This window comes from Venustampulla echinocandica, assembly GCF_003357145.1.
Source record: "Venustampulla echinocandica strain BP 5553 chromosome Unknown scaffold_0, whole genome shotgun sequence".
In the NCBI taxonomy this organism is placed as follows: domain Eukaryota; kingdom Fungi; phylum Ascomycota; class Leotiomycetes; order Helotiales; family Pleuroascaceae; genus Venustampulla; species Venustampulla echinocandica.
In genome coordinates, this window is record NW_022474205.1 from 5,696,945 (window position 1) to 5,709,844 (window position 12,900).

The following is a 12,900-nucleotide window of genomic DNA, read 5'->3' on the forward strand; positions in this document are numbered from 1 at the left end:
CTTAGCCTGGCAACATCCACAACCCTCACAAAGTCGTCCAGCTCTTCTTAAAGAGGAACTTCAGCATCCGAGTACTATTGTCGTCATCCTAATCATCATACCCATAATGCAAACAGTTCACGGGATCCTCCAGGATAGGACTGATTCCCGGGACTATAGGACAACTATCAACCTTCGTCCCGTTCGTAGAAATGGGCGTAAAGCTAAATTCGCTTGGGCTGGTATAGAAGCCGCTTGCTGGGACGACGAAGTCAGGTATGGATTGTGAGCAGTTCCTGATGGCCAAGTTTTGACTGTTGGGGCTATGAAGCGGAGGGGGGTTAGTTGAAGAAGGAACAAATTCCAAATAGGGCGAGCAAGAATGGGGGGGGGGGGGGGGGGTCATACTAGTCGCAGATCATGAATGGGTCGAGGTTGTAAGTGCCGCTTATCATATTTAGTGTTGAGATTCCTTCGGTGAGCCTGTTTTCGGAGTTCACTCCCGTTAGCATCTCCCTTCTCTTAAGGTTTCACTTTCTCTTTCCACTCTCAATCATTCCAGTGACTAGGCCACTTCATCTTCGGCTTTAATTTCACCCTCCGTTCGCCAGAAGGAAATCCCAACAGTGGGAAGCTGGCAAACAGAAAGAAGGAAACGGAGACGACATACTGCGGCACAGCAGGGCACCATTGGTTCACAAGGAAATAAACAGTCGACCCGCCAACAGGAACCACAGCCTTAACCATGTCAGCATCATCGCAATGCATCGAGATCAGTCCGAACCGCAGAGTCCGGGCACCCGGACGTATCGGGCATTTCAGTTCGAGCTCGCCGTACTTGACCTCGAAGCTGGTGTCCCAGGTGCTCAATGGTGGCGGGCCATTGGCATATTGGAAGTCATTGATAATGAAATTTGATGCCACTGGGCATTTGGCGCCGTAGGGGTTTGTGGGTGTTGTTGGTGGTCCGGGACCTAGTTTTAGGTTAAGCGTTAGGAAGTTGTCTCGGTCCAAGGGGATGGAGTTATGTCTCGGGGAGGGGTGTTGGAGGGGAAGGCCGAGAAGACTGAGGCTTACCTGTTGGTGTTGTCGTCGGGGTTGAAGCCGGCGGTGCCACAGTGGCCACCGAAGTACTGCTCTCAGTAGAACTTGAAGTAACAACTTGTGGCCGACCTTGCACCAGCCCAACAACCGCCGCCGCGGTAGCGACGAAGTAAAGTCCTTTCATTCCTCAAATCTCCAAGTTTCAAAGCCACAATGCGGGTATATGTGGTCAGACCGGAGGTAGAATAGTGGATATCGGGGTTCTTTCTTTCGCTTCCCCTTTTCTCGCCATATCGGACGGAACCTTATATATAAAACCCTTCTATCGTCTCCCATCCCCTTGGAGCCTATCCCTCCCCTCCCATCGTCATCCATTCCTCCCACGATGAAAATCCACCTATCCACTTGATGGAGAAATACCGATCTTGACTTTGCCCTTGCATTTCCACATCCAATCTAGCCTATTGTTCGTAGAACAGGCTGAGCAACCCAATCCGGGCAGTCCCCAAGTATGCTCAAAAAACTGGGGGTTTCATCTATACGTACTGAGGTCGAAGCTCTCTCTAGTACCTACATTGATCGAAGATCTCATAGATGAAAATACTACTCTGTCAAGTGTCTGCATGAAATGCCGGGCTTGTAGTCGCCGCACTCGCGGCAGTCAGTATCCGCATGTATAGGCTAAAGCCTAATCGCGCCATGGCACTAGATTTCTCTTGGATATGCAATGAATTTTCCGGCCTAATATACAGGCTACTAACGATTGGAGAAATCCTAAAGGATCCTCGTGCAATTACGTGTTCAGGTGGGCTACCTGAAGATCGAATTTATAAAAGGTAGCTGCCTAGATAGTCTAGACAACAGTGATGGAAGGATGCACTTTCTAGGCCTTTGGTCTATATCAAAGGATGGACTTCCTCCGATGATGCAGGCTAGAATCATAGGCGTGTTGATTTAATTAGCTCGGATATAATGAAAGGCAACTGACAGTTATCATTTGCTTCTAACCCCAGCGCCCACAATACACATGGAAGTACAATATTCCAGGCGTAATTAAGACAACTACTCACCCTATTTATGCATACGCCTACATCATATACTAAACTTGTATTGTCGTTAACAGTAGACGGGGTGGCGCCGAAAATAAATGACAACGCTAATAAATCAACCAAGAACACATACTGTACCCCTCAATAACAGCACGGGGTAGCACAACATCACATGTAAAGAAAAGAAAAACCGAGCAATCAAATCACTCATTGGATCACAAGGGGATTTACGCCCAGAGATGGAATGTGCGATACAATAATGTGGGGACAGGGGTTGTATATAAACCATGCAATCAATAAGAACACCGCTTGCTTCCTAGGCCCCAGTACGCTTTCTAGAGACGCAGGTTGCTGCTTTGGATATATGGTATGCAAACAAGGCCAACTCAGCTCAAAAATCAACAAAGGAAAAGAAAGGGACAGCTTGATGAGCTCAACTCCAAACCAAAAGCGAGGGTCAGTTGCTGGCCTTAACGCAGCCCAATAACGCTCATCTCTAGAGTCCACACCCTCCTAATCCAAACCTTCAATGTGCCATCCACGCCATCCACATTCTCTAATTCAACGCCCTCCCACCAACATCTCCGTGCCGGTTTTCGCCAGAAGAGTAGAAGCTTTTGGGCCATTCCTACGGCGTTGCTTCCCATTTCTGCACCTCGGATATCGGTGCGGAGTCTGGCGAGTGCGAGACTGCATATAACGGCTTTATTTGGCTCGTTGGCGCGGTGACCCCAGTGGTCATCGTGGTTGAATCCTCTGTAGCGCTTCAGTCAGCATATACCCGGGCTATATATTCGTTAGGTGAGAAGGTATACCCAGCAGTCAACATCTCAATTAGATGCTGTTCCGTAGTTCCCGTCTCCTCGCTCCGTCTCAATCCAGAGAAAATCCCATCTTGCTTCAGAAGGGCCTTCCCAGCTGCTCGCTTCACCTCTATCATCTCCGGCTGCTCGATATCTGCTCGTGGCGGGATGACGTAGAAATCAAGATCCTCTCTCAGCACAATTATCCCCGCTCGATCTTGTAACATCTCTCTCGCGGATCCGGCCATCGGCTCAATGGGTATAGCATCTGCTTCGGGGCCCGCGGATGGTGAATTCGAGCCGGAAGGGATTGTTTGGGCTACATTGCGAAAGAAATCTAGCATGTATTGCAGGGAGGCAGGATCGTACTGAGAAATTAAGTCAGTTATATATACTTCTGGGTTGCGCAACACATTGCGAATAATGTTAGATTCACTGACATCGACGGGGAAAGCGTCGCCTTCATGGTATGTGCTCAGATGGCCATCTGGGAGAAGGCCATTGGGGAAAAGAGAGAGAAGGACGAATTCGGGGAGAGTTAAAAGTTCATCGCGCGATAGTGTGAACCGTTGGCCCCTGGATGGCTCAGTTAGTATGCCACATTTAGATCTGCCAGGCAGAATTCATACCGAAGATCCATGGTAATATTCTCATCAGCGCCGACATCTTTACAGCTCGCGTCAGCCTCCCATACACATATATTTCAATCCAAGATATACATACCCCCCAAAGTATTAATAGGTGGCGCACCACCTTGCTGCACCTGAGTAATTATACTCGCAGCTCCTCCAGCGGCCGCCATCACGTAGGTGAAAGATTCAAGCGGGCTAGAGCCCTCGGAGTAGGCAGGCGGCGGCTCTGAATCGTCGTCCTTCTTTGAAGATTCTCCTTTGGTATCCTGGGGAAGGGCAGCCTTGGTCTCCGCAACAACGTCTAGAGAGGTTGATGAGGGGTGTGCTTCGGTTCCGATGGGCGCGTATGCTGGGACAGATCCGGAGGCGCCGGCTTCAGTGACAGCGGATTTGTATGCCTCTACGGCTTCGGCGGTCGATGTATAGAGGGAGGAAAAGGGCGGTGGTCGAGGGGAGGCGGGGGCTGAGCCTGAGGGTTCGGAATTGGGGTATCGGGGAGGTGGTGAATGTGCGCGGGATATTATCTCGTCCAGCTTCTCTGCGCGCTCTTGATTGTGGTCGTGGGCGTGGTCTTGCTCCTCGATATCCAGCCCGACGGACGAACCGTCGTTGGCTTCTTCTGTGCTTGACAACGTGATGACTGAGTTTCGTGAAAGCGGGCGTTGGAGCGGTTGGTAGAGGCTAGCAAAATCGGAATTGAAATTGGAAGTAGATTCGAGTCGAGGGCGGTCAAGAGGACTGGAAAAGCATGAGCATGAGCATGAGCATGAGTGTGTGTTAGAGTGTTGTTGTGTTTGTTGATCAATACCATGGCGTTAAGGTTGGCTTGGGCTGTTGGACCCCTTGTCGATTTCTCCATGTTCCCAAAGGGGATGGACAGTCCAATGAATAGGACGCTAGTAGTGGGAAAGGGAGTGGATTTAGGGAGTCTAGAATAGCTAAGGCGCCCCCACTTGATTCTATTTCAACAGTTCTGATAGCCATACTCGCGCGATTGTTATGTTGTACCGCTGGTGCTAGACTAGAGCTAGAACAAAGCTGTGAAGTAGATAGTTTGTCGATCGCGGAGGGATTATCCCGTGCAGATTCTTATTGTCGTTCACCAAAAGGAGTTATTTACCGCTTGCCTTAGCGCACATAGGAGATTTAATGCTCCATAATTCCTACTGCACAGTACACCCTATTACGCTTCCAAGCAACCTGGCACCACTTTCGTCTCGTACATCTGGGACCTCTACGGTGCTTGACCTTGTGCTTGCATTTCGGCCAAACCTAATCCTATTCTAGCTTAAACCATAGAAGCTTTGGTAGCGCGTTGTGCCTGGTTCTCGGCGAGGTCTTGACAGTACTGTCTCTACTCATTCCTCTTCCCTACAAACGCAGGTAGAGCCTTCTCTGCTCCCTCGTCTCCAATCTACTCAAGATTGCTTCTTCACAATGCCCAAAGTATTACCACTCCAACTTAGCCTTAAAGATGCCATCCACATCAAAGCGCTTCCTTGCCGCTAGAGTAGAGGTCACTAGAGAGTCCCATCTGCCCGGTTCTTCCGCATTGGGCTTGGCAGAAGCTGCGGGCTGTTTCCCATCCACTTCGCTACCCCTTTCCCTTCTAGAACATCTAGGCACTTGCCGTCAGCGATTTCGTCAACCCAAAACCATTCTTGCTTGGCGGTTGATGAATAGGATAGGGAAAGAAGCTAGTGCTGTAAGGCATGCTGAGCAAGTAGATGTTTATAAACATGGAGTGTATAGCGTAACTTCCTCGAAGAGGGCGTCAACTCTAACCCCACTAATTCAACGTTATACGAATGGATATTCAACGGGATAATAGAGTGCTATACTAGCCGGATAGTCGTACTTTCTCACGAGGGACAAAGATGTTGAAGACTAATAAAGTGAGAAGGCGAACGAGGTTATATGTAAGTAGATTTATAGAACTCTATATATAGGCAGGTATCTTATATATAGTAATATCTATATAATATAAGCGGCTATTGATGGTCCTCCAATATTTGCTGCTTGTGGAACACCCTGAACTCCAAACATAACGCCGCACACCTAAAACTCGAGACCGCGTCCAGCGGCATGCATGACCAAAACACTCCCCTTGACACGAGACGAGATAATCGCCTCCGCAACAACGCCTAACGTCTCGCGCAGCTCGGAACCAGCATTCCCATGCTGCTCGAAATCGGCCATACGTTGATGTCTTCCTCTGCCTACCACAATCAGATCCCCTGCGTTCTTTGGTGATTGCCCGACTTCTTGTTGCGCGAAATGGAGACAGTCTGCGATTGGTGTGGTGGTTGGGACTTCGACGAAGACTACACGGTTGATCTGATCCGTAGGTAAGGAGTCACGTAATGTGTGCAAGAGGGCGATATCCTGCGCGGAATTTGCGGATAGATCTTCTGGATCCACCACAGTGGGGCCTCCCTGTGATGAGCTACGGCGGGATGAGGAACTCAAGGGCTCCTGTGTAACTTCGGGCGTCTTCGGTAGAACTGGCATGGTGAAGTGAACAATGGTGACTGTGACATTGCTGTTCTGCGCAAGTTGCAGTACGAACCGGAGCGCAACACGATCATCAGCGCCGCCGAAAAAGGGAAAATAAATGTGATGGCTTCGGTCGACAACAGGGGTAATAGGAGAACCACGGTTACTCCTTAAGCTGAGCCCACTAACGGCACGATTGAGAGGTCGAGCCTCATGGACTGTAGGGCCGCCAAAGCCACGGTTGAAGAAGACCGCAGTATTGCATGTGGTAGTCTTAAGTGTTTCCTGGATGAAGACGTCCTGCCCGTTACTGGAGAGTGACTCTTTCTGGCCATCAACCTCCGAAGTCGCTCCAGTCTCGCTCCATGGGAGCAAGACGAGGTCTGACGGGTGATCGGATGCTTGTGTCGACAAAGTCTCTGCAAATGATGATGTAGGGACAATGGATACGTTTCCAGTGACCGCAACATTATTCAGTTGGGCAAAAGTCCTGAAAGCGTTTACGACAGGATCGCGATAGGCATATTCATCCGCTTCTGAGACTTTCATCACAGATGAAGTACGCTCAGTCAGCTCAAGAATGCGAACACCATGAACCTCAAGCGGCCGTTTCGGGGCTAAGCTGGGAACCTCCGAATCTCCATCTTCAGGTACGGATGAAAGCTGGGCCTTCGATCTGTGAGTCTTCGTGGCCACCACCGACTTGTCGCCACCAAGCAGGGATATGAATGTGAAGAGACTAGGCAAACTGTCAAGTCGAAGGTGCACGAGAAGCCGGCGAACTTGCGTGTTCCGGTGTTTATCGAGAGAGCCCTCCGAGGTAGTGTCACCTTCAGCCATCAAACGGTTTCCGTCCCAGTCGATCTCTCCTCTCTTCCAAGCTTCAAGCTTCTTCTGGTACCAAAGTGGATACAGTGATAGAGTCAGTGGAGTGGTTGAGACAGTCGTGACCAGGGCCATGACAACAAATATCGTAAAGGTTCTTGTCGAGAGAATTTTGGCTTGGAGGCCGATGTTCTGCATCGTCAGCTGTATGCACATAGGGAACTTTGAAAAATAGGACTTACCAAGACGATAAGTTCAACAAGACCCTTGCAACTCATCAGTACACCAATAGTCAGACTCTCACGCCAGACGAGTTTGCAAGCCCGGGCAGCCAAAGTGCCACCCACGATCTTCCCGGTGAAGGCAACCGCAATAACTCCGAAGACATACGCCCACGTTTTTCCAGCATCCAACAGGCCAATGTTGGTGCTCAGCCCAGAGAGGGCAAAGTAGAGAGGAAGGAAGAAAACAGAGACAAGATCTTCAATTTTCTCTGTAAGCTTGATGGTGAAACCACCCTCGTGAGGACAGATGAGTCCAACAAGGAAAGCTAAATTCTAGTAAGCCTGGCTCTGATAGTTTTAGGGAGAATAGTATATTACCTCCAAAAATAGCATGCACTCCAATGACGCCGGTGAACCAGGCAGACGCGAGAGCCAATGATATGGTCAAGGCTACCATAGCCTGGGTAGGCCCATTCTCAAGACTCCCAGATCGTTTCAAGACCCAGCGGAGCGCTGGGCGGACAGCGAAAACCAGGAATAGAACCCATGCAACGCAGCAAAGCAACACATAAAGGGCAGCAATACCAGATCCATTATTGACCAGTGCCACGCAGAGCGCTAGGAGAACCCATCCGATCACATCATTGCCCACACCTGCTGCCAGAACTGTGACACCAACCGGGGTTCCGAGTAGCTTCAGCTCGGTGAGAATTCGACAGAGGACCGGGAAAGCCGTGATTGAAAGAGCGGTGCCAATAAACAACATGTACGTCCCAAATGTGATGGGAACCGTCCCAGGATCGCTTCGGAATTCGTGAAAGATGCCATAAGCAATGCCACAACCCAGCCCAAAGGGCAGAATCATCCCGGCAACACTTACACTTAGAGCTACACGCCAATTCGAGACGAACATAGCCATATTCACCTCCAGGCCAACCAGGAACATGTAGAGGACCAAACCGATATTGGCGACCAGATTCAAATTGGACATCGATTCATCAGGAAAGATGGCCTCTTTAAACCCGGGGATACGCATCATCACCGAGGGGCCTAGTACAATTCCTCCAATGACTTCCGCAATGACACGAGGTTGGCGGAACTTGGAGAGGGGGTAGTGGAGGACTCGGCAGAATACAATGATGATTCCGGCCTGGACAACATGTTGTTAACATTGATCTATAGGAAACCAAGAAAGATGGGAAAGCGGGTGAAGGTTTGCCACTCGTTGATAGCTGGCAAAAAGAGGCTTGTGATGTGATAGACCACCACCACAGTCACGACCCAGTTTGAACCTCGTCTCGAAGCGGGGGATGTGTGGTGGAACAGCAGTAACCATCAGGACTTCCCAGAAGGGCGTTTTTGTGTTGTACTGTGTATTGTGTAGTGTACCATTGTTCCACTGGGGCGGATCCAGATATGCAACCAGGAGCACATGGCAATAGCAATAGCAATAGCCATAACCATAACAATAAAAGCTACGTACCTGAATGATAAACAGGATGAGGGGATTCTTGGGATCATATTTACTTGGATTCGCTCCCTCGACGATTCCTCCTTGCGGCGAGGCACGATGCGTCGCTGTGGGCGAAGCAGAAGTCACCGCCGAGACCGTTGATGCTATGATTGAGGTCATAGTTGGCGGTGGTTGTGGTTATGGTCGTGATTGCAGTCGGAGGTGGCAGCTGAGGTGAGCTGTGCTGCGCTGTATAGACAGCTGCTGCGGGGTGACAGTGGTCGTCTTTGTTCTCTATTCTCTGCACCCGTCGAAGTGGTGTGAGCGAGAGAGCGCGCCTTTGAGGAGCAGTGCCAGCTACGTAGAGAGGAGCAACATGGCTATGTACGAAGCACGAAGGGAGTGATCTGATGATATTATGCTGGAGCAGGAGCAGACCCAGCATCCATCCAACATCAGGTATGGCATCGAGTAGCTGGTGGTGCTCTGTGGTGGCATCGGACAGCCACCTGATAAGCTGGCGCAGGAAGCGCGACGCACACGGATTGCCAAGTGCGCGGTGAGGAGCGGCTGCATGTGAGGATGCGGCGAGCAGGCGAGGATGAGAAGCTTTGTGACCAAGTAGCGGCCAGTGAGCGGCCACTCAGCGACCAAGACCCGAGGATGGCGAGCTCTGGGGCGAATAACGGCGTGGTGATCAGCAGGCCGGGCGGTGGCGGGGTTTGCTGTTGGCGGGAGGTTGGGGACAGACAAAAGGGCACTACGAGGAACTACGAGGGACTACTACGAGGGACTTATGTGCTGCAGGGAGTACGTACTGGACTAGAATTCTAGGGGTCACTACTCCATACCTACGTGATAGGCTTTAAAGCGGTAAAGAGAAAATAGCGAATAGCGAATAGCGAATAATAGCGCATACTGTATGTAGCTGGGCAGCAAAGACGAAAGCGTTATCAGTTGTTGGTTGTCATGAGGCTTATTTTAATGGCTTGGTGGAGCCTAGACTCAATAGAACTCTGAAGACTCTGGCCTCTGGACTTGACCGCGGGGCTGCGAGCAACCACAAATTAGTGAAACGTCATTGCCATTGGCTCTTCTGCTACCCCGTACACTAGGTTCAGAATGAGCTAATAAGGTCCCTTGGGATGAGCTCCACGAAGTACTTATAATCTCCCTATTAAATTAATAACTCCTGGGCATAAGTCGGCTATAACAAATCATTTTTTTTTTCTTTTCATCCCAACCCAATCCTCTATCTGCATCCCACACCTTGAATAGTGGTGCGCGTAAATGTCAAAGCGCTGGTCGGCGGTCAAGTCTCTGCGCTCTACAAAAGTAGCGAAAGCGGCGTTGGTGGCTTGCGGGGCTGTTGGCGGAGCTGACAACGTGACGGTTCGCCTTAACATCTGGCACGAGAGAGGCGAATCCAAGATCGGTTGGGAGGAGGCTACGTAGGACTAGATCCAGCTGTGATATATATAAAATAATCGTTGTAATTGGTATAGATTGGTGGCAGATGCTTCGGTCTACTATTATTGCTATCATGGGGCTATCGACACCATTATTGGAGTAGGCACCTAAGAATCGTCAAATACCTGCAAGTAGAGGTCGAACTCGTATATGAAGGATGGCAAGAACGTGTACCGCCCTATTAAAAAATATCATCGATGACACGAGCGAAACAATAAGACGACGGAGAGATTAATATGAAGAGAAGCTTTCCCAAGTACCGAAATATCCACTCGGGATGGAAGGGAATGGAAATAATTGTGGGTAAGACAGAACAAGATGGATATATAATAATTTATATTTCATATTTTATATTCTCCAATCCAACCAATATCCATCCATCTAATGAGCCTGCACAACACCACTAGCATCCGCCTGCGCGGTAATCCGCTTCTTATAAGCCTGCACATCGCCTGGGAACTTCTCCACCGTCCCATTATCGCAAACCCAAAGACTCTTACACACCGTCTGCAACATCGTCACGTCGTGACTGACCATCAACACACCACCCTGGAATGCCCCCAGTGCGCTACTAAGCGCGTCCATCGCTTCAATATCCAAGTGATTGGACGGTTCGTCGAGTACGAGGATATGCGGATTTTGCAACGAGAGACAGGCGAACGCAACACGGGATTTCTGTCCTCCAGAGAGGAACTCCATCTTCTGCAGGCCAGTCATGCCTGTGATACCGAATGCACCAAGATGTCGACGGTACTCCTCATCTTGCTTGCCAGGGTAGGTCTTGGCCATGAAGCCCACAGCGCTGGTCGTCAAGTCGAGAGCGTCGACGTGATGTTGTGCGAAGAAACCAATTCTAAGACGTGGATTTTGTGAAATGAGACCAGACGTAGGTGACAATTTCCCAATGAGCAGTTTCAGCACCGTAGTCTTACCCGCACCGTTGGGCCCGACAATACCGATTCGAGAGTCGAGTTGGACATCCAGATCCACGTTGCGGAGAAGCAGGTTGTCTTTCGTGTAACCAAATGATACATCCGTCATCTGCACGATTGGAGGAGACAGTTTCTCCACCTCTGGGAATTTGAAGTGGACTGTGTATTCGCTCTCGGGAGCTTCGAGGACGGGCATCTTCTCCAGCTTCTTGATACGGGATTGGGCTTCCGAGGATTTAGCAGCATTGTAACGGAACTTGTCGATAAAAGCTTGGAGATGTGCCCTCTGACCCATTTGGTTTTCGTATTCTCTCTTGGCGGTCTTGCGGCGCTCTTCTTTGGTGGCGTAGAAAGACTCGAAGTTTGCGCCCTTGTAGTAGTCGAGGCGTTCAGAGTGTTGGTGCACGATATCTGTAGCCACTTCATTCAAGAATGCTCTGTCGTGAGAAACGACGAGAACGGTGCTGGGGTAACCTTGGAGATAATTGGCCAGGAAAGTGATAGAGGGGACGTCCAACATGTTCGACGGTTCATCGAGAAGCAATAGATCAGGTTCGCAGAACAGAGCTCTCGCAAGAGCAAGACGCATACGCCAACCTCCAGAGAATGTCTTGGTCGCAAATTGTTGGCGCTCGGCCGAGAATCCAAGACCTGCTAGAATCGATGCCGCTCGAGGTTCGGCTTTATCAGACTCCATCTCTGCCAGCTTGGATTGAATATCACCAAGAGTCTGGTCAAGGCCTTCACGCTCTCGGTCGAGCTTCTCTGCATCCGCAGAGGTGTCAGCCATGGAAGACCGTCCCGTCTCGATGTCTGTTAGTTGTTTTATTATTTTCTGTGAGTATGTTAGTACCAGGAAGAAGTCTCTCTTCTCAGAAATGACTTACTGTCTGCTCAGCCAACAGATGTTTTCTCCAAACGTCTGCATCAAGCACCGCTTGTAAAGCTGGTGTATCATCTCCAGTAATCTAGATCCGGTGTTAATATAAGAACATGGCTCGAGGGAGATCAATATCATACCTCTTGCTCCACATGGAGAATAGAAATATGGGTGGGAATGGCCAGCTCTCTTCTGGCCAGCGCTCGCAAAAGGGTGGACTTTCCGATACCGTTCTGACCCACCAAACCATACCTTCTTCCGTACGCCAGCGTCAAATTAGTGTCTGTTAAGATTCTCAAACCGCCAATAGATACATCGATACCATCCAGCTTGATATCTTTGCTCTTTTGTCCTTGGGCATTTGCTCCCAACTGCAGAGGATTAACAGCCATGAAAAATTCTTCGTATGACTGAGCTTCATCTGGTTGATTGAGTAGCCTGGAGGCCTCATATTCGACAGTTTTATAAGTCTTTTTGCTCTGCTTAGCAGCGAGCTTTCGTTCCGCTTTCTCCAGCTTCTTCCTGTCAACCTTCGACTCTAATTTCCTCGTGTTTGCCGACTCGAGATCGACAGTCCCAGTAGACACGCCTAACGTAGATGACATGTTCCGCTGGGCTCCCACTTGAATTGCCTGGTCCAGCCGCTTTGCAGCCGAAGACGCCTGCTGTCGTCGCCCATTTTGCCCCGAGGCGTTGAATTTCTCCACCCATCTGTTCACCAGCTGGCTGATCTTGAGCTCATTTTCTAGTGACTGATCGCCAGATGCGGACACTAGAAGAGCTGTAATAGATGTCGCCGCTTCTTCTAAAGGCGATGGCCCGGAGGACTCGGAATCAGGAACATATGCATTGGAGGCGTGGGTCAGGTATCCAGCTGAATACTCTGAGATTACAGGGTCAATATTAGGGAGGAAGGACTTGATTTCGGCCTCCATAATGACGAAGGGCAGAAGAGCAAATGAATTACTATCGGGATATACTTCGTAGGTGCAAGTCAGGTGTGGTTGAGCGATCGCTATAAAAACCGTCTTCTAGATTTGCCTCATTTGGGGATTGTGGCGGTTCTTGACAGGTGCATTTTCATTATTTTCATTGGGCATTGCATTGTTTATA

General features: G+C 49.8%; 4 protein-coding genes across 4 annotated transcripts; all 4 read right to left on the reverse strand.

Annotated features, from left to right (window-relative positions):
* Positions 1-528: 528 nt before the first annotated feature.
* On the reverse strand, positions 529-1,207 carry BP5553_01754 (uncharacterized protein; the record flags this gene model as incomplete). The annotated part of the gene is made up of 2 exons (XM_032010377.1): positions 529-953; positions 1,057-1,207. The coding sequence occupies 2 exons, from the start codon at positions 1,205-1,207 to the stop codon at positions 529-531; spliced, it is 576 nt and encodes a 191-aa protein (XP_031874431.1).
* A 1,335-nt stretch (positions 1,208-2,542) lies between these two features.
* Positions 2,543-4,491, reverse strand: BP5553_01755 (uncharacterized protein; the record flags this gene model as incomplete). Its single annotated transcript, XM_032010378.1, has 6 exons — positions 2,543-2,828; positions 2,888-3,243; positions 3,316-3,451; positions 3,505-3,541; positions 3,599-4,245; positions 4,316-4,491. The coding sequence occupies 6 exons, from the start codon at positions 4,489-4,491 to the stop codon at positions 2,543-2,545; spliced, it is 1,638 nt and encodes a 545-aa protein (XP_031874432.1).
* Positions 4,492-5,565: 1,074 nt separating this feature from the next.
* BP5553_01756 (uncharacterized protein) lies at positions 5,566-8,685 on the reverse strand (the record flags this gene model as incomplete). Its single annotated transcript, XM_032010379.1, has 4 exons — positions 5,566-7,020; positions 7,071-7,378; positions 7,431-8,202; positions 8,536-8,685. 4 exons carry the CDS (start codon positions 8,683-8,685, stop codon positions 5,566-5,568), a joined length of 2,685 nt encoding a protein of 894 aa, XP_031874433.1.
* Positions 8,686-10,356: 1,671 nt separating this feature from the next.
* On the reverse strand, positions 10,357-12,722 carry BP5553_01757 (putative positive effector protein GCN20; the record flags this gene model as incomplete). The annotated part of the gene is made up of 3 exons (XM_032010380.1): positions 10,357-11,742; positions 11,795-11,875; positions 11,928-12,722. The coding sequence occupies 3 exons, from the start codon at positions 12,720-12,722 to the stop codon at positions 10,357-10,359; spliced, it is 2,262 nt and encodes a 753-aa protein (XP_031874434.1).
* Positions 12,723-12,900: the final 178 nt, after the last annotated feature.